A 27,042-nucleotide genomic window follows, 5' to 3' on the forward strand; every position below is an offset into this window, starting at 1 on the left:
ATAAACCTTCACCAGCTCAATTCATTTGGAGCACCGTAATTACCCATTAAACCACCAGGCGCCATAATTTGGTTATATGGTTACCACCCAGCATAGTAAATGGTTTCCTGGTGTACAGGAAACCATTTGGCTTGTCACTCAGTGTAGAGTCACCTACAAGCAGAAGGAAGAGGAAAGAATGAAGGAAAAAAGACAGAAGTGGGAGTGTAAAGTCACCCATAGGCAGAAGGATGTGGAGAGCATGAAGTAAAGAAAGACAGAATAGGAAGGAAGGAAAGAAGGAAGGAGAAGAGGAAAAAACAAAGCGGCACTACATCGAGTGAGTGGATGGAAGGTATCTAAATATTTTCTTTTATGCTACTGATGGAAAATATATTAATATTAAAATTATATGGCTATCATACAAAGAATGTTAAGGTGTAATTTATGAAGTATACTGCTAAGTAAGGAATGTTAGGGAGCCACCTTAAGTGATGAGAATATAGGACCCAGGCCAGCAAATCCCAAACTGGGCTCCCACTCACCTCATGCTCTGGCAGAGAATCGACACGTATGCTTGGTCCCGGCCAGCGTCCTGGGGGCCCTACACCAGACACACCCGGCAAACTTGACTTCTTGAAAGGGCTCGTCATACCCTGGGGTCGTACTGCTACTGTAGGGGGGAAAAATACCGATTACAGTCTTGAGCCTGGGCTAGAAACAGATGACTATGAATGACTGCAAGATTTAGTTCTTGCTGATTCTGCAGATGATGTTTGTATTGTACAGGAATTATGTCATAATTCTTGAAACTGTAAAGGTGAAAAAGTTTTTCAAACACTAGTGAAATCCTTTAGGAGAAATGGTGATTTTGAGAAATAGAAGACCAGCTTATTCTTTTTGTTTAGTTTCATTTATGAAGGCTCCAACGAGCTTGCATGCATCAGCCTTGGTCACCGAATGGCAGCTCTCCATGTTGCTCGATCTCTGGCAGCCTCTCTATTCAGTCCCTTAACCTGAGGTCACACTCTATGACATCGTCCCAGGTCTTTATCAGTCTACCTCTTGCAGCCCTACCCCCAACATTAACACTTCTCACTTTCTAAACCCTACTGTCATTCTCCATCCTCTCCCCATGCCCAAACCATCTCAATCTACCTCTCCTCATCACAATACAATACCAATACACTCCAGTCCCATCCTTAGTTTTAACTCTTGCATCGTAAACCTGGTACCTACGGGCCTCAGAAATGACAATGACAATGATTAGGTGGATGTGCAGTGCGTCCCTGCATCCAAGGCCTGGAGGGGCTGGGTTTACGATGGAAGAGTTGAGAGGTAGGATGGGACTGGAGTGTATTGGTGTTGTGATGAGAAGAGGTAGATTGAGATGGTTTGGACATGTGGAGAGGATGGGGGATGATAACTGGGTGAGGAAGGTGAGAAGTGTTAATATTGGGGGTGGGGTTATGAGGGGTAGACCGAGAAAGACATAGGACGAGGTCATTAAGTATGACCTCAGGGTTAAGGGACTGAACAGGGAGGCTGCAATGGATCGTGCAGCGTGGAGAGCCGCCATTAGGTGACCAAGGCCGACACATGCAAGCATGTTGGAGCCTTTAAAAACGAACGCGAAAACTCTCTTGCTCTGGGACGAGCTAAAGGTCAGGAGTCAGGCGTGAGCTTGATGAAAGCAAGACCTTTAAGGCTAGTCATGGGTGGTTTGACTGGTTAGAGGTGGGCAAATCTCCACCACGTGAAGATGTACGGTGAGGCAACGAGTGCAGATAAGGTGGCAGCAGCGGCGTTTCCTGATGGGCAATAATGCAACATTCCAGATGGCAGCTATAGTGCAAAGCAGGTCTTGAATTTTGACAAGACTAGGCTCTTTTGAAAGAGAATGTCCTCCAAGGCACATCTTGCAATGGAGGAAAGGTTTATGCCAGGATTCAAGGCCTCGAAGGACCGGCTGACGTTGCTGTTGGGGGACAACGCCGAGGGAGACCTCAAGCTGAAGCCGCTCCTAGTCTACCACTCAGAGAACCCCAGAGCTCTGGTGGGGTATGTTAAAGAGAACCTTGGGGTTATCTGGAAGCTGAACTAGAAGGCTTGGTTGACTTCAGATATCCGTTTGTCCTGTTTCCACTCGTACCTCTCTCATGTGCTGAAGAGGTATGCATCTTGTGAAAATCTGGTGAAAAGATTTCTCCTGGTGGTGGATAATGTGCCTAGCCACCTGCCCGCAATGAAGGAATGGGCGGTGTTCCAACCCCCCAACACCACGTCTTTGTTGCAGCCAATGGACCAGGAGGTGATCGTTGTCTTTAAGGCCTACTACCTCCGCCGCACTATGAAGCAGTTGGTAAGGGCCTGCGACAGTGATGACAGGACAACAGTACAGCAGTTCTGGAAGGGGTGCAACATACGCCATGCCGTGGAGAATATAATTGCTGCATGGGACGAGGTGAGCCAGGCGACGATGAATGGTGTGTGGTGGAAGCTGTGGCCAGTGTGTGTTCACTCCTTCGCCGGCTTCCCCTTGGCCATGCAACCTCTGCCTGTCGAGCAGGACATTGTCGACTTGTTGCATGAGGCGGGCTTCAGGAAGGTTGATGAAGATGACATGGAGGAGGTTCTCGAGAGCCACAGGGAGAAGCTCAGCAACAAGGAGCTCCTCAATATAGAGATCCAGTGGGTACACCAGGAGGCAGAGGAGGATGAGGAGGTTGTGCCTAAGGTCAGAGCTCTCAACATCAAGATCCTCAAGGAGATGCTAGCAAAGCCGGACAAAATTACAGACATAATGAAAACACACAACCCCCTCCCAGGACGAAGCAGGGACACAGCTAATCGGCTCGAGGAGGGTATGAAAGTCTACAGGATGATGCTGGAGGAGGAGAAGAGGGCAGCCAGGCAGACAATGATCACAGCCTTCTTTAAGCAGGCCCCCCACAAGGCCAGTGACCCAGCGAGGATCTCCCCATCCCTCGAAGAGCAGAGCATCTCCCCAGCCTTCAACCAGCAGAGGAACACCAAGGGACACCTCCAGCTGAGGACATGCTCGACCCATTGTGCTGGACCTAACCTCGAGCTGATCACCATCTCCCATGTCACCCGCATCTCCACTAAGGCACTCTACCACTCCATCGCTGCCTTCCTCATCCCACCCTCCATCTCCTACACCACTTCGGCCACTGTCCCTGTCTCCCTTGTCATGACAAGAGCCACCTCAACTGACTCCATCGCTACCTAATCATCGCAGCGGTCTCCCTCGCCACCTCACCGGACATCGCAGCTGTCTCCCACATCACCTCCTCTAACATCGCATTCCACTCCATTGCCACCCCCAGAGCCATCGCATTGCACCTCATCGCCTCTGCCTGAGTCATTGCATTGCACTCCATTGCCTCTGCCTAAGCCATCGCATCGCACTCCATCGCCACCCACCTCTGACCCTCCCCTATACATAGGGTTTGAAGGCTCTGAGGAGGAGGATTGAGTGTTGGGGGGCATCACATGTCCCCTAGCCTTGGGGTGGATAGCAAGGATGATGAACAGGACCGGACATGGACTTACAAGAAGTAAGTGATGAGAGGTGTTTGATAATTTCTAACCTATTCCTTATGATTTTAAAAGGCTATATTTGTTGCTTTCAGTGAGTTATTTACAGGTGTTAGGCTTGGGTTAGCAGTTAGGCCATTTAGATTGCCTCTGAAGCTGTTTTTTGGCTCATCTGGGTGGGTTTTGGACTTGGTCCGGGGGAAACCCAAGGCTGGTAAACAGTCGACACTGAAATACTGTACATGTTAAAAGTACCCTGATATACGATACACCGCCTAACAACGGGGTTTTACCTAACCAATTAGATCGTTAAACCAGGGAATGCTTGTATTACTACTACTACTGTAGTTCTTTCACTGGAACTTGGTCCTGATTTTCACTGCCTTGTGGTTTAATGGGTAATTAAAGTGATCCAATCAGACTGAGCCCGTGTAGGTTTATATCCAAGGGATGGTTGAGGTTTATTGATCACAAAATTCCACTCAGGGATGAGTGAGGCTGGTCACTCTCATTCTTAAATGTCAGGACCAACTTGCCTAGCCCTGGGTTCCTACGCTTCTCATGGGGTGACATAGGATTGGATGATGGATGGAAAATATAGCTTAATTCACATAGCCTAGTGGCAGAAAACGATAATACTAGAGTTCTACTTCCTTTCCACAGCATTCTTCATAACTAACACTGTTTTCAAGTATGAACCTGCTGTTACAACTCAGCATTCAAGATGCAGATATGGCAATTTTAGGTCAAGTTACAGTAAAACAAGTATGCTAACTTCATAATCTGAAATACAAATCCCTCACTGACCGACATGCTTGGGCTGAGGTGTGGTTGGGGCAGACTGGGGAGGGGCAGGGACACTGAAGCTTCTCAAAGGGTTGCCTGTTCGCTTTCCCAAGGTGTTGCTGCCCTCACCATTGATAGTGCTGAGGAGGAAAAAAAAAAAAAAAAAAAATACAATACAGTATATTACATTCATAACTGCTTAGAAAATAGGGGAAAAAAATTAAAGTATGGCACAGTACATTCCTGCTAAAAAAAAAAAAAAAACAGCTCATAATACCATGCTTCCTCTTATGGTATCTCTAAAGTGAGTTTGGTCATGGTACACCTGATGTTATTGAAGGACTTGAAGAAGCAAATAGCAAAACCAGATGACTACTTCCCAGCACTTGCTGGAAACTTTTAAAGATACAGTATCCATCCATCCATCATCCAATCCTATGTCGCTCCATGAGGAGCACAACAGCCCAGAACTAGGCAAGTTGGTTCTGACATTCAAAATGAAAGTGACCAGTCTCAGTCATCCCTGACTGGCATTATGTGAGCAATAACCCCAACCACCCCTTGGATATATACATACACAGGTTCAATCTGATTGGAGCACTTTAATTACCCACTAACCACCAGGTGCCATAAGTTGGTTATATGGTTACCACACAGCATAGTAAATAGTTTCCTGGTGTACAGGAAACCATTTGGCTTGTCACTCAGTGTAGAGATACTCATAGGGAGAAGAAAGGGGAAACAGTGAAGGAAGAAAGACAGAAGAAGAAGGATGGAAGAGAGGAAAGGGCAGACACCCAAAGCAGCACTACATCGAGTGAGTGGATGGTGAGCGCCCCCACCTACCACGAATATTATTATTTTTATTACTGTAGAGTGCTTAGGCAACAATTCATCCTTTTATACTTTACTGACCTGTACTGTGATGAGGTGGAAGGTGGGCCAAGGCTGCCCAAGAGAGGCTGTGTGGGTTGTGGTGGGGGTGGCAGCCCATCAAGAGCTGAGCTGCCTGGACCCAACATTCCTCCCAGACTGCTGAGCGACCACGTAGGGGGGATTGTAGTTACTATTAGTAAAATCCCTTTCATCATCAATGTTATCATCCTTTTCAGTTTTACATCAGTTTTCTATGCAGAATGGGTCAGACGGGTTCGCTCAATAGCACTGCTCCACACCTGCTTTGTTTTGTACCAGCTTTCAGTATTGTAATACCTCTTAGGTCTAATAGCAGCACACACCATATCATCCTATGTCTTCCTTGGTTTACCCCATTGTACATTCAGTATTAATCCATAATCATCATCATCATCATTATCATCATCATCATCATTTCTTTTCCCACCTAAGGATGGGGTGAGGCAGGGTCCAGAAAGCAAGGAAAGACACAACATAATAGAGGGAGAAATAATCAGTATCAATGAAATGGGCCACACACACTCATTCCCTTACCATTTAAACTCACACAATCCTGGCAGTGTGAGTATAAAAAAATAAGGATACAGCAGTAACGTTCGACTCATTTTTCTGAGACTGAACCTATACAAGGTCATCACTCTGAATGGGAGATTCTAATCCCTGCATGACTGGCCAGTAATTCTTCAATCTTTAGAATACTGAACTAGAAACTATACCTTGTCCAGATTATGGCCTACATGCCTACTGGTCTCAGTGTTTGAATACACATGAGTTCAAAACTCCAAGAGTACGGGGTAGAATATTTGATTATGTACTGTAATGAACCACAAGCTTAGGATGGTTATCCATCTTCATTGTTAGACAACAGTAACCTAGCCTCAAGTCTCCCCACTTCATAGGAACAACTGTTATTATCTTAACACAAAAAACATCTGTTGTAAATAATGCATCAATGCTACAATATTTCCGCAAGTTAAGATCCAGCTATCAACAGGCACAAAATACAGGTATAACATGGTTTAATGATGCAATTGGTGAAGTACAAACCCATCGTTAAGCAGGGCATCGTATCTCGGGGTAGATTTATCATGTAAAGTATTTGGATGTGTTCTTGAGCCGTGGGTTTCCCCCACCCAAACCAAGTCCCAAACTCACCCAAATGAGTCCAAAAACAAGTTTTAAGCAAATTTAAATGGCCTAACAGCTGTAAAAGAAGCTAACCTAAGACTAACACCTGTAAATAACTCACTAAAAGCTCTAAATAAAATCTGAAAATCATCAAATATGTCTGGAAAAAATCAAGCTTAGCAAATTGTACCCCAAAATGACAATGTTCACCCCACCTAGGGCTAAAACACATTAATCTAAGTCTAAAAACAGTTTATAAATCGACTTAAAAACACAATTTTAGTCTAACATATCATCAAAATCTGAAAAAAAAAAAAAAAAAAAAAAAATTGTTAAATCAGGGTCTGGTCATCATTAGGCAGGGTATGGTGATATTTCTATCCCCATCGTTCAGCTGGGGTATCGCATTTAGGGGTATTGTATATCAAGATACACCTGTCTTTTCATTACTTAAATTTTTATTTTGCATTCTGATCAACTCATCTACTTGTATATATTGTATTGCTGTGCTAAAGTAATGTATTCTTTCTCTGAGTAATACCAGGTGATTTAATTTACCTACAGGGATTACGTGTTAAAGGATTAAGTACCACTATATGAAAAATGTAAAAATACCTTGATGGGTTTGGGCTGTAGGGGTTCTCTGGGGGTGAGCTGTACCCCTGGGTGGCAGTGGAGGAAAACTGTGGGAGAGAGTATCCAGGCCTTCCCAATGTGCCATCGCTATATACACTGCTGGACGTACTCCCACCCACCACTGTTACAAGGAGTATCAGAACTATTACACATCATCATCATCATCATTATCATCATCAACATCACTTGTTTTTGTTTTCATTTTGTCTTTTTCACTGTCTTTGTTGTCACCAATGTTTTCACTCTTGTCACTGTCATCATCATCATCATCATCATCATCTTCACCATCACCATCATCATCATCAGTTATCATCATCCTGACCTCCTTTTCCTACCCAAAGATGGGGTGAGGCAAGGTTTCAGATGCAAGGAAAGAGAAAGTAAGGTAGAGGCAGAACTGTCAAAAACAGTCCAGGGAGGAAATAATAAAATCAAATCAAATGACACCACACTTCCTCTTGACACCCTGACTCTAGGTGACATCCTTTTAATATATTCTTGCTGTTCCTAGATGATTTTGATCAGTTAAAGAAAGACCCCACACTGAGGGATTAATTAAGTCTATCTAATCCTTCCAGCTCAAGAACTCTGTCCTAAGCTGAATAAAATTATCAGGAGTTGACAAGAATATACTGAAAAAGACATGTCTGAGCGCAGTTAGTTAAGGAATCCCCGTATTGTGGTTGGTGTGTTTCCTACAGATTGGAAGCTAAACTAAGTGCCAAAACAAATTATTTTCCCCAAACAACTGCTGGAAACTACTGGGAGAAAAAATTCAAGAACTGTAATATCATTTGTAACAGTGTGTGAATCTCATCTCTGACTCTGACTCAGTTTATTTGTGGGTGAATTTCCCAGCTAAGGTAATAATTATGATGCTAGTTACCATGTTCGTAACCACAGTTTGTGCTTACGGCAGTATCTCTCTGGGCCAATGGCAACTAACATTCTACTGGACATTTCAGATCAGAAAGGAAAAAATAAAGTTACAGTATTGCTGTGCCATTAAAAAAAAAATATCAATAATGTTCTTGGGAGCTGCAGAGGAAATTACTCAGCATATGAGTCATAGTTTATTCATGAAAACTGTAATTTTCAAAGAAAATTAATACAAGATGATAGAACGAAATACCAGTAGACCAACTACTGGTACAGTATACACAAAGAATTACCAAGACAGAAAATTTATACACAAGAAGCAAACAATGGCTTAACATTACATAGCTACATATACAGTAAACTCTTGATATAGCAAACCCGCTTTTTGCCAACTTCAGATATAGCAACCCTCCCTTTCCAGAGTGAACGTCCGCCAGATATAGCGACTTTTCTTCGCTGTATCTGGCAGAAGTTCGTATCAGCCTGGTTTCCTGTGACTCACCATTGTGGGAGTGCCCGCCAGCCCGCGTGATGAGTTATGTAAGCTAGCTAGCCCGCGCGCCTCACCCCTTTCTGCACTGGGTCTTTGTCAGTCTGTGCGTAGTACTCGCTTGTGTGGTTCTCTCTCGCCTTACCTCTCTCACTTGTGTTACCTCTTGTTCCACATGTGACCTACCTACACTACTGAACCTACCTACGGCAAGGATGGCTTCCAAATCACCTAGCCCTTCATCTGCAAACAAGGGGAAGAGGAAGATTCTCTCCCTGACCGAGAAATATATAATCATTTAGAAGTATGAGGAAGGGGCAACTCGAAGTCAGCTTATGAATAAAGGCAACAAAGTCAGCTTATGAATAAATACCACCTGAAGAAGATAACAATTCATGTCCTCATCAAGGTGAAGGTGAAAGAGGCCATGAAAGCAGTGGAGGTCGGCAAGAAGGGGAAGGAACTCTATCACAAGCGACAGCTTCCCATGGAAAATCTCGACGAGGCAGTGTATAAGCGGTACACGCAGAAGTGACCAGAAGGTGTTCCTGTCCGAGACGTTGATATTCAACATGCGGTGCAGAGGCTTGCTGGTCACTTAGGCCATGAGAATATCATGTACAGTGATGGCTGGCTGTGGCGCTTCAGGTGGTATCACGACATTGTGAATAAGGTTATCACAGGTGAGCTTCTAAGCGCTGACGCTGACGCAGTGGACCCCTTCATAGACCAGTTTCGTCAGCTGAAGGAGGAGGAGGGCCTCCACGACTTCCAAATCTACAATGCTGACGAAACTGGTCTTTTTTGGAAGTCCATCTATCTATCTATAGCCCGATGCCCTAATCCCGCAAAGGGTGGCCACAGACAAAACGCCTCCAAGTCGCTCTGTCACCCACCATTTGACTACCCTCCCCCCAACTCACCCCCCCCTCCTCATATACCTCTCTACTCCATCCCTCCACCTCATCCTCGGTCTACCCCTCCCTCTCCCTCCCTCCACCTCACCTACATACACCCTCTTAGTCAGTCTTTCATTCTCCATTCTCTTCACATGTCCGACCCACCTCAGTGTATTTCTCCTAATCTTCTCAACCACATCCACATCCACCCCACAACGTTCCTTCACTTCTTCATTCATCAATCTGTCCCTCCACGTCACTCCACATGCTCCTCTCAAGTAACTCATTTCCACTGCTCTCACTCTTGACTTGTTCCCCTCTTGCAAGGTCCACGCCTCGCTTCCATATGTCAGGGTAGGGATCACAATACTATCATGCAGTGACTTCTTAACTTCCATACTCACCTCCCTATTTCTTATCACTGCTTTCAGTGTACCAACAACCTTCCTTCCCTGCTGTACCCTTTCACGCACTTCATCCCCCAAAGTTCCATCCTTACTCATCACACTACCCAAGTACTTGAATGCACTCACATTCTCCATATCCTCACCATCCAACCTCACTGCACACTCTGTGACTTCATTCCTCTCAAACACCATAACTTTACTTTTATTTACATTAACTTTCAGCTTCCTCCTCCTACACACTGTCCCAAATTCATTCACCAAACCTTGCAACTCCCATTCATCTTCACTCAACAATACTGTATCATCAGCAAACAGCAACACTGGAATCTTCCAAATCTCACCCTCATTCATTAGAGCTACCCCCACATCCACTGCCCTACCTTGCACCTCCTTTACAACCCCATCCATGTACTATATTAAACAGCCATGGAGACATCACACAACCCTGTTTCAGTCCCACATTGAGATCAAAGAACTCACTCAGTTCACCATCCACTCGCACCGTAGCCCTAGCTCCCTCGTACATACTCTTCACAGCACTCAACAATTTCCCCTCCACTCCATATATTCTTAATACCTTCCACATACCTTGCCTATCTATTCTGTCATAAGCTTTCTCCAAGTCCATGAAGGCAGCATACACTTTCCTTCCCTTCTCTAGATACTTCTCCACTAAACATCTTAGAACAAATATCTGATCTACACACCCTTTTCCCTTCCTAAATCCCCCTTGTTCTTCAACTAGCTCCTCTGTCATATGCCTAACCCTATCAATGAGTATTCTACCATATATTTTACCAGTCACACAAAGAGGGCAAATACCCCTATGGTTACCACATACTTCTCTCTCCCCTTTTCCTTTGTATAAAAGAACAATTATACCTGATTTACAGTCCTCTGGAAGTCGCTTTCCAAAAATACGCAGGCCTCCAGGACTATAAGCAGCATTCCGGGGAAGAAGAGTCCAATGGATCGCATATCGGTGTTGGCGTGCGCTAACATCGACGGGTCCCACCGCATGAAACCAGTCATTGTGGGTAAGAGCAGGAAGCCAAGGGCTCTCAAAAATATTATGGACAAGCTTCCTACGTATTACCAAAGCAACCCTTCTGCCTGGTTTACCCAGCACATTATCAACAACTGGTACCATCACAGTTCTGACCCCTCCATTCGGCAGCATCAGGCCTCGTATGGCATCAGTAGGGAGAATATGATGACTTTGCTCCTCCTTGACAATGCCCCTGCCCACCATTCCACTACAAAACTGTGTTCCAAGGATGGAAAAATAAAAGGCGATATTTCTACCACTCAACACGACTGCCTTACTTCAGCCAATGGACTAGGGGGTGATTGAAAGTGCCAAGAGGAGCTATCAAAATATTTACCTGAACCCTGGGGGTAGAGGTTTTTTTCAAGAATACTCCCCCAGTATCCCTGCTTGTCGTAAAAGGCGACTAAAAGGGTTGGCGCCCCTCCACGGAAAACAACTAACTAAAATGACAAACAAGAAGCCTCGGACAAGGACTGACCAAACAATGACGACCCAGGACCGGACAAAGGACTTGGTAATGGCAAAATGGAATGTAAGAGGAGCGAATGATGAGGTGAAAGAGAGAGAGATTGTCCAGGTGCTTGAGGGTGCGAAAGTGGATGTATGTGGAATAACTGAAACAAAATGGAGAGGAGAAAGTGCGAGAGAATGGGAGTATGGATGGGGTATATGTGGAAGAGTAGGTGAGAATGAGAGGGCAAAGGAGGGAGTATGTATAGTTGTGAGTAAAAGATGAAAGAAGAGCATCAGACAGTATGGATCACTTGAGTCATGGATTGTGTGGGTAAGGTTGAAAGTTGGAATACAAATGTGGGCGATTGTGTGTGTGTATGCGCCAACGCAAGATCGTGCTAGCAGAGTGAGAGAAGAGTTCTGGACAAATGTGGAAGTGTGCATGGAAAAGTTTGGAGGGAATGAGAGAGTGTTTTTGATCAGTGATATGAATAGTAAAGTAGGGCATGTGAAGGTGGATGGAATAGTTGGTGAGTGGGGTGTACCTGCTGAGATAGATGAGAATGGCAGTGCAATAGTGGACATTTGTGCTGGGAGGGGGTTGGTGATAGCCAATACCCTCTTCAGGCATAAAATGATCCACACGAATACATGGCGAGTGATGAAAAGGGTGGGTGATGAACTGAATGAAAGGAAGGCAATGATTGATTATGCGTGTGTGTGGATGAATGGATGCAAAGATGTGTAATGGATGCAAGAGCTTATAGAGGTTGGGGGAGTGGACTCTCTGACCACTACTTAGGATCCAAGTAAGATGGAGAAATAGAAGAAGGGAAAGACAAGAGGAAAGAGTAGTTGTAAGGAGAGTGGAAAGATTTCATGAGGATGAGAAAAAGACAGAGTATAAGAGAGAAGTGAAGGAACGATTGGGCAAATATGAATTGGAGCAGATGAGGGACGTCGAAGGTGTGTGCAGGATATTTACAGAAGAAGTATGTGCAGCATGTGATGTGGTGTGTGGGAGGAAGAGAAGACGGAGGGGGGTGCAAGGAACTGCGTGGTGGACTAAAGAGGTGAGGCAGGCTGTGGCACAAAAGAAGAAAGCATACAGTGAATAGATGAGAAATAGGGGCGTGGAAGAAGTTGAGAGGTGGAAGAGAGAGTTATATGTAGAAAGAAAGAGAGAGGTGAAAAGATTAGTAAGAGAGAGTAAGAAGAGAGTGGATGAGGAATTTGGAAGGAATTTGAGTGTAAAATGGAGGGACTGTAAGAAAATGTTCTGGAAAGAGGTGAAGAGAGTAAGACAGGGTGGAAGTGAGGTAAGCAGGGGAGTGAAAGATAAAAATGGTAGATTACTAGTGGAGAAGGGAGAAAAAGTGAGCAGATGGAGAGAACACTGTAAGGAATTGTTGAACATACAGGATGGAAGTAATGCGAGTATAAGTGGTTGGGGAATGGCTGGGACAAGGAGGGAGATGAGAAGACAGGAAGAAATCAGTAGGATAGAAGTTGTGGAAGCAATGAAGAAAGTTAAATTGGGGAAAGCCCTAGGAACTGATGGAGTGTGTGGTGAAATGTTGAAGCATGGGGGAGAGATAGTAGTAGAATGGATGTGGAAGATGTGTAGATTGGCCTGGGAGGAAGGTAGAGTCCTGGAGGATTGGAAGTCAGGTATAATTATTCCCTTATACAAAGGAAAAAGGGAAAAAGAAGTGTGTGGTAATCATAGGGGCATTTGTCTTCTAAGTATAATAGGAAAAGTGTATGGTAGGATACTTATTGACAGAGTTAGAGAAAGAATAGAGGAATTAGTTGGAGAAGAACAGGGAGGCTTTAGGAAGGGAAGAGGTTGTGTAGATCAGATATTCATTCTTAGATCTTTAGTCATAAAAGTTTCTAGAGAAGGGAAAGAAGTTGTATGCGGCTTTCAAGGATTTGGAGAAAGCATATGACAGGGTGGATAGACAAGGATTGTTTAAAGTATTAAGAATATATGGAGTAGATGGGAAATTGTTGAATGCTGTGAAGAGTATGTATGATGGTGCTAAGGCTGCTGTGCGTGTGGATGATGAACTAAGTGAATTTTTCTCTTTGAAGGTTGGGTTGGAACAGGGATGTGTCATGTCTCCATGGTTGTTCAATCTGTACAAGGATGGGGTAATAAAAGAGGTACAAGGTAGAGTAGTGGATGCTGGAGTGGCCCTGGTGAGAGAGGATAGTGTTTGGAAACTCCCTGTACTGTTGTTTGCAGATGATACTGTGTTGTTGAGTGAAGATGAAGGGGAGCTGCAAGGCTTGGTGGATGAGTTTGGGAGAGTGTGTAAGAAACGGAATCTAAAGGTGAATGTAGGGAAGAGTAAAGTGATGGTCTTTGAGAGAGGTGAAGTCAGTGAATGTACAGCGAGGTTGGATGGTTAGGAATTGGAAAATGTGAGTATGTTTAAGTACTTGGGTAGTGTGATGAGTAAGGATGGAGGTCTGAAGGGTGAAGTGCTTGAAAGGGTACAGCAGGGAAGAAAGGTTGTTGGTTCTTTGAAAGCAGTGATAAGAAACAGGGAAGTGAGCATGGAAGTGAAAAAGTTACTACATGACAGTATTGTGATACCAACTCTAACGTATGGAAGTGAAGCTTGGACGTTGCTGGAAGGACACAAGTCAAGAGTGAGAGCAGTGGAAATGAGTTATTTAAGAGGAGCCTGCGGAGTCACATGGAGAGACAGACTGACGAATGAGGATATAAAGGAGTGTTGTGGTGTGGATGTGATAGGAAGCGTTATGAGGAACACATTGAGGTGGTTTAGCCATGTGGAGAGGATGGGTGAAAGACTGACGAAGAGAGTGTATGTGAGTGAGGTGGAGGGGGGAAGAAGGAGGGGGAGGCCGAGGATGAAATGGAGGGATGGGGTGGAGAGGTATATGAGAGATGGGGGTGTGAGTTGGGAGCAGGGCAGTGAAATGGCGGGGGACAGGGCAACGTAGAGGCGATTTGTTTGTGGCCACCTCAAACGGGATTGAGGCATCTGGCAATAGATAGATAGACCAGTGCTTCGTGGTGACTAAGGATGGGCTGGAGGAGGAGGGGTATGTGGACACCAGGGGGAAGAAGACACTGGACAATTTTAAGAAATATAGTATCAAGGACACCATACTGAACTGGGCAGAGGCTTGGAGAAGGTGCCAGTGACTACTCTCCACAATGAGTGGTGCAAGCTCCTCAAAACCCCCAAGACTCCAGGCCAGAAGTCTGATTTTGAGGGGTTTGAGCCACCGAAGGCAGCTGAAATGTTGGCTGCAGCTGGCCAAGGCTCCATCCCTGCAGAGGAGTGAAGGAATGGCTGAAGGAGGATGGAAGTTTCTCTGGATACCACCACCAGACAGAGGAGGAAATAGTCCAGGGACTGACGCCTGAGCCACCTGCGGAGGAGGAAAAGGAGAGGACACATCGGCCATCCCTGTCTGCTGCCAACGATGCCGCTGACACACTCTTGGCCGTCACACACAACATTGTTGGATTTCCTGGGGAGAACTATGAGCTCCTCAGATGGATTAGGCCAGACCTGATGAGGAGAAACCAGGCCAGGCAAGTCCAGCAGAAAATTTCTGACTTCTTCAAGCCTGTCACCTCGCCTCCTGGGATAAAAAAAAAAAAAAAGGGTACAGTGTCAGAGACCTTGAGGGTGCCTTTTGCTTCTGCATCCTCTGTGAGCCTCCGCAGTTTGGCTTCTGGCACTAGCACACCTTCCTCACTCATACAAGGGACACCGGAGCCACCAGAAATAATATTCACTGAATCTGATGATGAATGAGTGAATAAAATGTCATGTAAAGTGTATCTGTGGTGTATATAAAGCTGCAGTTATGTGTAAATACTGTTCTGTAATGTTCAGTTTGTATTATTAAGTGTTAAATTAAGTATTGTGCCCTAGTGATACAGTACAAAAATTACTGGTGTGTACAGTGTGGCACACTTTGGTGTACAGGTGTACTGTGTGGTACCAGCATCTGACCTCTTCAGAATTCACCCCCCCACCTCCCTCCTCTTCCTACAGTGACTACAACATCACTTCTTGGCACTTCCTGGCATGGTAAGTGCACAGTAACAGTACTACATTACAGTGTATTGTACAGTATTCATATTAATAGGTATTGTAAGCCAAGAAACCATTTACAACGCTGGGTGGTAACCATATAACCAAACCATATGTGCTCCCTACGTGTCAACAAGTGGGTTGGTGGAGGGTTGGTGCCCCTCCCTGTAAAACAACTAACTCAGTGTCAAATGGCCACCCTTTATGGGATTATGGTGTCTGGCAACAGATAGATAGATAGATAGATAGTATTTACAGTACATGTACAATTTCATACAGGATGGTATTTACATATATAACTACATAAACCATTGAATTCTCCATGTAAAACTTCATAGAGTAAGTTTAGGTTGTGGCTGCGAAAGTAGGACTGAACGACTCCCTGGATGTGGCGAACTAGGTTCGGTAATCCCTCGGATAATACCGACCCTCGGATATAGTGAATTATCGGATATAGTAACCCACCCCTCCCCCAATTAGTTCGTTATATTGAAGGTTTACTGTACTGTAGTCTGAAAGAAATGGAAACATTATTTTTTTCAAAGAGAAATATGGGCTTAGGAAAACTAACTCTTTCATTATATCAGCTATATTGGGGCTCATTAAAGTGAGGGCTTACTGTAATGATTCTTCTTTTATGAAAACACTCAAAGGTCTCCTGGACTTGCTTTCATCTGAATTAAATAATTTGAAGTTAATTTACATCATATATGAGAGTGATTTACCATGAGAGGATTAATACTGTTACCAATAACTCTCTCTTGGTCAGGCCAATTCAGATTATTAACCCGCCCCATTCCGACGTTTTTGGACCTTTTTTTTTTTTTGGCTCAAACATCCGCTTTTGGTGAGAAACATCGAAAATTCATAGAGAAATTGCTCACCAGAGGTTTAAAATACCCGATTTAGGTACAAGTCCTTCTTTACCTGACTGGGTTTTCTAAGGCTGGCACCAGAGAAAACGAGTTCTATGGGAGGGTAACTATTTTATCCACTCATAAACAGTATTTATTTATTTACTTGGTACGAATTTATATGTAGTACAAGAGTATATTGGTTTTCAAACAGTAATATAGGCATTATAAGCATTGTTTCACTCACTAACTCATCACCATTCATGACCTTTTTTTTCCCACATTACCTGATCATCATTTCTTCCTCTACTGCTATGTAAACATTGTCCTCCACACTGTCATCGATTGGGGAATCACTCTGGCCCTGAATGTCTTTATTGGCCAGGTCACTGGTAACTGGTGAATTTCCGAGACAATGGCATGCAGGGGGGGGGGGGAGAGGTTATGCAGTGTAAGGCATTGTTCCTGCTTGGCATCTTGTAGAGGAGTAGAGGAAGGTGTCCTGTGTATACGTGCCAAAAATCACTCGCGAAATCACTCGCGAAAATTGAAAATTGTGCAAATTAGGGACCTTGCAATGTTGCCGCGTTAATTCACGTCGCCGGGACGGCGCGGGTTAAGGCTGTATCTAATTCTCTAATTTGAGAAGTCTATTTTAAGGTGAATAAAATTATCTACTAGCAGCAAAAATCAACTAAGAAGGACGTAATGCAGAACCATGGGTTTAAAGATACAAAAATCATCTACAGTATCTACACAGTGCAGCAATCACAATGCATTACTATAATCTTCTACAACATGCATGAACATAAAAAGAGAAAGGATAAAGTCAGGTACACAATACAGCAGTATTATCAACCCATTCATCCATGGATGTCTTTTTTGAGATGCCACTTGCAGAGACAGAGTTAGAAACAGTCTCCATTAACGCATTCACAATACGAGTTCTCTCCCTAAGCTGTTAAAAACAAATCTCTAAAGATTAAATCCATTCCAAATAAAAAAGACATTCAGCCATGACTTGCATTCTATAACACTTCCCCAGACTCTCACACTCAAACTCTATCACCTGTAACTATAATTAATTCCAAATCAGAATTACAGTTACAGGTGATGGAGTTAATGAGGGAGCTGGGGTAGATGTGGATGGGTGTGAGTATGCAGCTGAGTATAATTCTAATTTGGAATGAACTAGAGTGAAAATAAAGATATGACATGAATCTGACTGAGTGGGTTAATAAATTGACTTCAAGCACCAGAGAAAAGGGCATTACTTACTGTCTTGACAAATGTCCATGGACATTAGGAGAGGTTTGGGTTTGAAAGAACGACGGTTCAAAAGTTTATCCGTCTCATCCTCACTCAGTTGGTCACCTACAGTGGTACAATGGGAATAAAAAACAGGAAAATGTTGGGGAGGGTACAAATACAGCAGCAGAATGGGGGAGAAAAAAAAAAAAAAAAAAAAAAAAAAAAATTGGGGAGGATATGCACACAGTGGTACAGTCAGTGGCACAGTTACAGGTACAGGGGAGTGTGGGCAGTCTAGGCTCCTCTAGTTAGACCCTTGATCCCCCAGTGACCCGTCTCATTTGATATTACACTGTAACATTAATGTTAACACTTAGAAAATTATTTGCAGTTTCAGCCATTACTGTGGTAGGCATCTTTAACCCCTAAATACCAAAGCACGTCAATATATGTGTTGACCACTTTAGCCCTCTCAGCCGAATCACATCAATATAGCGCGCCTTGTAAAAAACTCCCTGCATATTGCTCCACCCTGATTATGACATATATCCCTTCAAGCCAATGAAAACTAACCCCTCCAGCCTCGGGTTGGGTGATCCGGCCACTCTGGGGGCAAGGGGGGTCACCCCCCCCTTCTTGGCCCACCCACTGACTGAATGTTTCGTCATCTGTCATGTAATAACCCTCTCTGAAGACCCTCCCACCCCTCTGTACGCCCCAATAGGACGTTGTTAGTCAAAGTTTACCCCTCCCCCAACCACGAGGCCCATTCCATCCCCCTCCAGCCCCCCCCACCTTCCTCCCCCTACCTTGTATACCCCTACCTACCCTACCCCCTGCTTCCCTTTTGGCCCCATATTACCCTCCTACCCCCCATAAACCATTGTGTGATAGCGAGCATGCAGCTTGGCTTGCTCTCCCCCCCCCACGCCTCCCTTCCCCCACTCCCCCCACCCCCAACACATGTACATGTGCTTTACATGTATTGCTTTGATGATTTTGTTTTCTTTCCTGTGCCTTTTCGTACCTGAACATAATAAATGCTTCTCTATATACTATTCTATACATGCAATCACAGGCATCTGAGCCCCAGTCCCCCCACCACCACCCAGCCCCATCCCCCCATCACCACCCAGCCCCATCCCCCCACCACCATCCCTCCACCTCGATACATCTGTTACTTCCCATACGTGAATTATCTCCCCACACCTGCAAACACACCTGCTTGCATGGTTGATATGCTAAATCACATAGATTTTGTTTGTTTCAACTAGCCAAACTGGTTGTTACAGTAAATGATCTCCCAAGGTTCAATGTACTCGTTGTGGGCCTTCTCCCCGATCAAATTTTGTCTCCCCATATGTACATACACATCTGTTTTCATAGTAGTTGGCCAAGAACAAATTAAAGTGCTCTACTTTGATGAGAAAAGATGGTTTTATCCAACCTCCATAACTACAAACCTTCTCCCCACAGGGTACTTTATCTCCCCAAAAGCAAGTAATCTCCCCACACCCTAAAACACCTGTTCTCGGGCTTGGTGTGACATATGATATTGCAATGATGTATTTCAGTAATAGAAACAGTTCGTTATCAAAACTATGGAGGCTTTCTAAAATTTTTGGGGGTAACCATTTTATTTATTTATTTATATTTTTTGACCCTCAATTGTGCAGTAGCCATTAGGCCTAGGGGGGTACCAATTGTGCTGTCAGGTGTGTAAATTCTTCCTCTTTAGCCAGAACATATTGATTTTCCCCTTGGTGAAAGTCAAAAAACACCCCCTGATTTGCTCCTCCAGTGGCAGACAAGCCAGATCAAATTGTGGTATTTAGGGGTTAAAGCTGTTAGCATAGTTTTTATTTGAAACTGTGTTAATACATTACACAGTTGGCAGTATGTCTCCACCCCCAACTGAACTAGACCCCACTGTAGTCCCCTCCCCTTCTATTTGTGGAGATGTGACTATGCCACTGGGGAGAGGAAAAAAATATATAAAACTGGGAAAGGTACACAAACAAAAATGCCTATGAGTCAATACAGTACATGCTGTATACAGTGCTTAGCATAAATTCAAGATAACTATACAGAAATTAACCCAAAAAACTGCTCAACACTAGTGCCTCTTGATTCCAAAAAGCAACATACATTACAGTAATTACCATAAAATTGGTATGCAAAAAAAATTTTCCAGCTGTACATCACTTGCACCCAGTGCAGATAATACTACACAGTCAGTGCTCACATAATGTGCGACCATAGTGCGTGAACCTCTCATAACACAGGAGGTGCCATTTTGAGTCCCCAAAACGTTAGAATGCAGAAAAAATAGATTTAATGCAGTCAGAGGAAGCTACTCATTTTTTACAGGACCTGACTATGCGGTGATGATGGACAATGTGGCAGGAGGCCCCAATTTATGTTTCAAAGTCATAGTATACAGCTAATGACAGACGGAACATGGCTTGAGGTATAAATTTACAGAATGTGGCAAGTGATAGACAGAAAGCGGATTGCATCAGCCTATGACGTATTGCTGTCACGTGTCTGCTCAGGGTGTCATCATGGTCCACCGAGCATTCCTGCCCCAGTTGAGCCTACCCTCTACCCTCGCTCTAGCTACACGCATGCTCTGTGTGATCTTTGCTCTTTTTTTTGGCCATGGAACCCCACTCCACCTCCTCCTTGGAAGCCTACAACTCTTCCATTCAAGGTGAGGAATCATCCAGCATTAGTATATAATGAAGTCTTTATTATGTAGGTGAATGTCCTGGGAAAAAAAATAATGAAAATTGCCCCAAAGTTGGAACTTCGGGCTGGCTTAGGAACCATGAAACCGTTTAACATGTAAACATATGGCCCTATAACACGAATTCTCATAAAACAGGAGCTTTCGCGGACAATATTCCCACGTTATGTGGGCACTGACTGTACAATACAGTGATCCCTTGGTTATCACGCATAACTGGTACCATGTCTAGTGTGCAAGAATGTAACTGCATGACAACAAAATCACAAAATCTATGGGATGTATCCTAACTGGTACCGAGCCCCCCACTTGCAAACCCAAATTTTCCCTATTACAACTATTTAGGTCCATTTAATACATACATACATAATGTTACGACCAGTATCAGAAACATACATAGGCAAAGTTAGGCTAAATAGAAAATGATGAAAATGACAGAATATGGAAGAAATATGTACCACACAAGGACCTGAAATGGGTTTGAGGTAAGGGATTCTGAATCTCTCAAAGCCATCAGAAATCACAGATTTTGCACCATCGTTGTTGGCAGAAACCGGCTCAGATGCACAATAACAAAGTTTCTTGGCCAAAAAATCTGCAATAACTGCAGGAGTGCATATTTCCATCTAGCAGTGATAATGAAAACTGCTATAAACAAGTGTGTAATAGACAAGGGATCACTGTATATGCCTTTCTCAGAACTTCAATAATTACATGAGACACTATGTATGTGAACCCTCACTGCACTGAAATGAGTATTAAACCTGCAAATGTAAGTTATGTTAGGTTATCATGCATGAATTACACTAAATGTGCATTCATTTATACAGTAGCACTATTTCTTTTTGATAACTGGCTCTATCACTCCCCACTTCCTATTGTGTTCAGTAAAAAAGGTAAGGGGCTGGAGAGGGATGCCTTCAAATGGTGGTGGCAATATAACTAGAAAGTTCTGTTATACAAACGTCCCTCAACTCCCTTCCTTTCCCCCAAATGGAAAGGAGAATGACGGACTGCAGGTAAAAGGCATCTTAAGCCTACACTCCACCAGGTTCACATTCAAATGAGCCTGAAACCACAACAACAAAAATTAATCTCTCTTTCCAACTGTATTTGGTAAAAACAGGTAAAGATGTAAGATGACAAAACTGACAGGGGGATAAAAGGTCTGTGTAATGGTTAAGTTACCAGAAAATTAATAGCATTCTTTAGCTACAAAAGAACTTAAACAAGTAATGAAACAACAAGCAACATGAACAATAAGCTGTCACAGAAAGTTTATGAATCTTGCTTTTCAGTAAAGACAATTTTTCTGGCATTATTAGAGAGAGAGAAAAAACACTTAATGATACCAATGTCTACTGTAATGTTAAAAATAATAAGATATTCCCTATTGTATTTGGTAAAAATAGGTAAAGAGGTAAGATGACAAAACTGACAGGGGGATCAAAGGTCTGAGTAATGGTTAAGTTACTTGAAAATTAATAGCATTCTTAGTTACAAAAGAACTTAAACAAATCATGAAACTACGAGCAAAATGAACAATAATTTGTCAGAGAAAATTCAGGAATCTTGTTCTTCAGTTAAGGCATTTTTTTTCTTGCATTTTTAGAGAGAAAATAAATCACTATCATACCAGTGTCTACTGCAATGTTAATATCATACCAGTGTCTACTGCAATGTTAAAAATAATAAAAAATCAACTGTGCATTTACCAAAGTATATAATGAACTATCTATCTATCTATCTATCTATAGCCCGACGCCCTAATCCCGCAAAGGGTGGCCGCAGACAAAACGCCTCCAAGTCACTCTGTCACCCACCATTTGACTCCCCTCCCCCCAACTCACCCCCCCCTCCCTCATATACCTCTCAACTCCATCCCTCCACCTCATCCTCGGTCTACCCCTCCCTCTCCCTCCCTCCACCTCACCTACATACACCCTCTTAGTCAGTCTTTCATTCTCCATCCTCTCCACATGTCCAAACCACCTCAGTGTATTTCTCCTAATCTTTTCAACCACATCCACATCTACCCCACAACGTTCCTTCACTTCTTCATTCGTCAACCTGTCCCTCCATGTCACTCCACATGCTCCTCTCAAGTAACTCATTTCCACTGCTCTCACTCTTGACTTGTTCCCCTCTTGCAAGGTCCACGCCTCGCTTCCATACGTCAGGGTAGGGATCACAATACCATCATGCAGTGACTTCTTAACTTCCATACTCATCTCCCTATTTCTCATCACTGCTTTCAGTGTGCCAACAACCTTCCTTCCCTGCTGTACTAAAAAATATAAATAATACCATTATCAGCAGTAATGGCACAAGCAAATACAACAGCTCTAGAGGGGGGGGGGGGGAAATGTCCATACCTGATGACACTTAATTACCTAAGTGGATCAGAGTGGCATCTTGGAATGTGGGTTGTCGGATGGGAAGAGCCAGGAAAGTGGTTGAGGTAATGAGCAGGAGATGGGTGGATGTTGGATGTGTACAGGAGGTTAGAAATAGGGGAGGATCAGCAAGAATGACTGCCAGGAGGGACTGCCGGTGTAAGATATTCTGGCAAGGAAGGGCAGATGGCTATGGTGGTATGGGTGTGCTGTTTAAGGAAATCTATCTTTTGTCAGACATCTTAATCCTATAAGGGGTGGCCACAAACAAATCACCTCCATGTCATCCAGCCCTAATCCGAGCTCACACTCCTCTCTCTCAAATACCTCTCCACTCCATCCCTCCATCACATCCTTGGCTTCCCCCTCCCTCACCCCTCCTCCATTTCACTAACATACACTCTCCCTGTCAGTCTCTTATTCTCCATCCTCTCCATATGGCCAAACCATCGCAATGTATTTCTCCTCATGCTTTCTATCACATCCACATCCACACCCTCATGCTCCTTCACTTTCTCATTTGTCAGTCTGTCTCTCCATGTAACTTGACATGCTCTTTCAAATAACTTATTTTAACTGTTCTAGCTCTTGACTTGTGTCCCTTCAACAAGGTCCAACCTTCACGTCCATACGTTAGAGTTGGTATCAAAATACCGTAGTGCAGCGACTTTTTACTTCCATGCTCACTTCCCTGTTTCTTCACTGCTTTCAATGAACCAGCCACTTTTCTATTTTGCTGTACCCTTTCAAGCAACTCACTCTCCTCATCACACAACCCAAGTACTTAAATGTACTCACATTTTCCATTTCCTCATCATCCAACCTCAATGTACATCCCGTGACTTTATTTATCTCGAAGACCAAAACTTTACTCTTCCCTGCATTCACCTTTAGATTCTGTTTCTTACACACTCTTCCAAACTCATTCACCACACCTTGCAGTTCCTCACTGTCTTCACTTAACAATACAGTATCATCTGCAAACAACAGTACAGGGAGCTTCCAAACATTGCCCTCTCTCACTAAAGCTGCTCCAACTTCCACTGCCCTACCTTGTATCTCTTATTACTCATCCATATACAGATTGAACAACTATGGAGACATGACACATCCCTGTTTGAATCCAACAGTCAAATAGAAAAATTCACGCAAGTCACCATCCACACGCAATGCAGCCTTAGCACCCTCATACATACTCTTCATGGCATTAAGAAATTTCCCATTTACTCCATATATTCTTAATATCTTCCACATTCCTCGTCTATCCTCCCTGTCATATGCTTGCTCCAAATCCACGAAGGCCATATACAACTTCTTTCCCTTCTCGAGAAACTTTTCCATAAATGACCTGCAGGTGAATATCTGATCTGCACAACCTCATCCCTTCCTAAAACCTCCCTTTCTTCACCAACTAATTCCTCTGTTATTTCCCTAACTCTGTCTATAAGTATCCTACCATATACTTTTCCTATTACACTAAGAAGATAAATGCCCCTATGATTACCACATACTTCTTTCTCCCCTTTTCCTTTGCACGGGGGAATAATTACACCAGACTTCCAATCCTCTGGGACTCTACCTTTCTCCCAGGCCAATCTGCATGTCTTTCATATCCTTGCTACTACTATCTCTCCCCCATGCTTCAGCATTTCACCACACACTCCATCAATTCCCCAGGTTTTCCTCATTTTAACTTAAGAAAAGGGATCTGTACTTTGTTTTTGTTGATTTGGAGAAGATCTCTGACAGAGTTTCTAGGGAAGTGGTGAAGTGGGCAATGAGAAAGCTTGGGATTGAAGAGTGGCTGGTTAGAATGGTTATGGTTATGTATGTGGGTGCATGCACTAAGGTTGGAACGAATAGAGATTTGAGTTTTAAGTTTTCTGTGAATGTTAGTATGCATCAGAGGTCAGTCTTGAGCCCTTGTTGTTCATCATGGTGCTTGAAGCCCTCTCACGTGACTTCAGAAATGGACTCCCATGAGGGATGTTGTATGCCTATGATTTGGTGCTGATTGCAGAGAGTGAAAGGGAGACAGAGGAAAGACTTTGAAAGTGGAGAGACGGTATGGGGCACAATGGCTTGAGAGTAAATGCAGACAAAACAAAGTTGATGGTATCTATGGTTAATGGCAGTACTGTCAAAGAAGAGGGTGAGTGGCCATGTGTGGTTTCCCACAAGGGTGTGGGAAGTAATTTCATCTTCTGTAGTGCTTGTGACAGGTGAGTGTATAAGAGATGCAGTGGTATTAGAGGTGGACTGTGAGATAATGCTGATGCCATGTGTGCGGTGTGTTGGGGAGGGCATGCGGAGACTGTCAGGTGTGAAAGGATTGATCTTGCTGGTGAGTCACTTGAGTGTGTGGAAGAGTTTTGTTACCTGGAATGTTATGTGCTGGAGGTGGGGCTGGAGCTAGCTCTGTGGCTAGAGCGGGAAGTGGTTGGAAGAAGCTCCGGGAACTGTTGCCTCTCCTGATAATGAGAGGGTGCTCCCTCTGTGCTATAGGGTCTTTGTATGTGACATGTGCCAGGGGCATAATGCTGTATGGTAGTGGTACCTAAGCAGTAAAGGAAGAGGATATTCACTGGCTCAAAAGTACAGAAATGACAATGATTAGATTTGTGTGCAGTGCATCCTTGAATGGGAGGTCTGGGAGGGGGGCTAAGTTTATGATGGATGAGCTTAGAGGAAGGATAGGACTGGAGTGTATTGGTGTTGTGATGAGGATAGGTAGATTGAGATGGTTTAGGCATGTGGAGAGGATGGGGAATGACAACTGTGTGGAGACAGTGAGAAATGTTAATGTTGGGGGCAGGGTTGTGAGAGGGAGACTGAAAAAGACCTGGGATGAGCTCATAAAGAGTGACCTTAGGGATAAGGGACTGAATAGGGAGGATGCCAGAGGTCGAGCAGCATGGAGTGTCACCATTAGGTGACAATGGTCAATGCATGCAAGCATGTTGGAGCCTTTATAAACAAAATGAAAAGAAACCTGTACACTTTCAGTCAATTTATAAACATTACTATACTCTTTTCACTCTGACTGGCCTAAAACTGCTATCTTTCCATCCTGAATACTGGGTAGAGCCATGGTACTGTCTTTTCCTGCCACTGAGCTACATGAAATAAGCTGCTACAAGATGCAAATCTTGGCCAAGATACAATGAAATAGCACAGTAAGATTATGGATTTCAGTTGTTCAAAAGAAAACCAGAGGCCTTTCCAAAATACCAGAAGCACTGTTATAAAATACTGTTTCTAAAAATATACATAAGTTTACTGTATATATACAGAAAATAATGCTAAGGACATCAATTCTCCTTTAAACATCCAAAAACAGTATTGTACTCCTTGATAACACACTTCACCATTATCTTGACACAGTAGAGGATAAAAGGGCAAGTCCCAAGTGGAGATTAAGAATGGAGTTTGGAAGGTGGGAATAGCCTTCTCATGTGGTTCAAGAGGAAGTTTGAAAAATTAACTTTTTCAGTCCAATTATATGATTATGAATTCTATTTTTGTTATCTCTTCCTAGTTCCCGTTAAAGGGAGATCCCCTTCAGTGACTAGATCAATGAAGGCTATATGTTCCCCCTCTTGCTCTAAAACTCTCTCCTAAACTGGATGAAATAACTGTGTGGTAGAATAAATAGAATTTAAAATATGACATCTGGCTGAAAGGGTTAAATAAGGTTCAATAGAAAGTCATAGGAATTATAGGCATCAAGGGAAATGGAGAGCCTGGAGGAAGGTGTAAACAGGCTGGAAAACATAAACCCCTTCAATCCAATAACTCAAATTTTATTCTTCCTCTCTATTTAGATGTCTTTGTTCAGCTTAGGGAGACTCTTAAAATGGAAGAGTTAGAATCTCACCTGAATAAACTCCATGTATACAAGAGGCTTCCCTAAAATTATTACAATTAACTGGTAGCAGTAAGAATAAACTGAAAGGGTTGTTATCCAGATTCAAGGAGTTCAACAAATCAGGGACACATAGAAAGGCAATACATACATGTGGGAAAAATGGAATGTTCCCTGGAGAGATGTACTAACAAATGAGCATGGGAAAGACACAGCCATTAGAATGAGAGCAAAGAGAGAAAAGGAATGAAGGTCAGAAAGAACAGTAGTCTGAAGAGCATTACATGAACCAGAGACAAGGAGAGAGACAGCAAGTAAAATTCCCTGGAGAGCATGAATGACTGCTAGAAGAGAAAGGGAAATTTATGCATGTAAGCCGACTGATAAGGCATGCATCATTTCAGGGTGGAGGTGGCAGAGAACAGAGACAAGGAGAGACATGGATGGGAGAGAGACCAATAAGTAATGTTCCTTGACTGACTGTCAGAGGAGGGCAGGAGAGTTTACACAGGTAGCTGAACTCATAAAGAATGCAACAACTGGGGATGGACTTGGCAGAGGAGAACAGAGACAAGGATAGACAAGGTAAGAGTCATGGAGACAGACATAATGTTTCCTGAATGACTGCCAGAGAATGCAGGAAAGTTTACATACG

General features: G+C 43.5%; 1 protein-coding gene across 1 annotated transcript in view; it reads right to left on the reverse strand.

The window, feature by feature from the left end:
- fra (neogenin protein frazzled) overlaps positions 1 to 27,042 on the reverse strand; it is a 518,157-nt gene that overhangs the window by 6,293 nt on the left and 484,822 nt on the right. Inside the window, exons 24-28 of the mRNA XM_080267716.1 lie at positions 17,405 to 17,500; positions 6,985 to 7,126; positions 5,242 to 5,361; positions 4,348 to 4,466; positions 525 to 652 (exon numbers count right to left, since the gene is read on the reverse strand). Of these exons, the coding sequence (XP_080123842.1) occupies positions 525 to 652; positions 4,348 to 4,466; positions 5,242 to 5,361; positions 6,985 to 7,126; positions 17,405 to 17,500 (605 nt within the window). The remainder of the gene's footprint in view (positions 1 to 524; positions 653 to 4,347; positions 4,467 to 5,241; positions 5,362 to 6,984; positions 7,127 to 17,404; positions 17,501 to 27,042) is intronic.

The sequence above is a fragment of the Coenobita brevimanus genome, chromosome 25 (genome assembly GCF_032717465.1).
Source record: "Coenobita brevimanus isolate Jiangsu-jjx chromosome 25, ASM3271746v2, whole genome shotgun sequence".
NCBI lineage: Eukaryota > Metazoa > Arthropoda > Malacostraca > Decapoda > Coenobitidae > Coenobita > Coenobita brevimanus.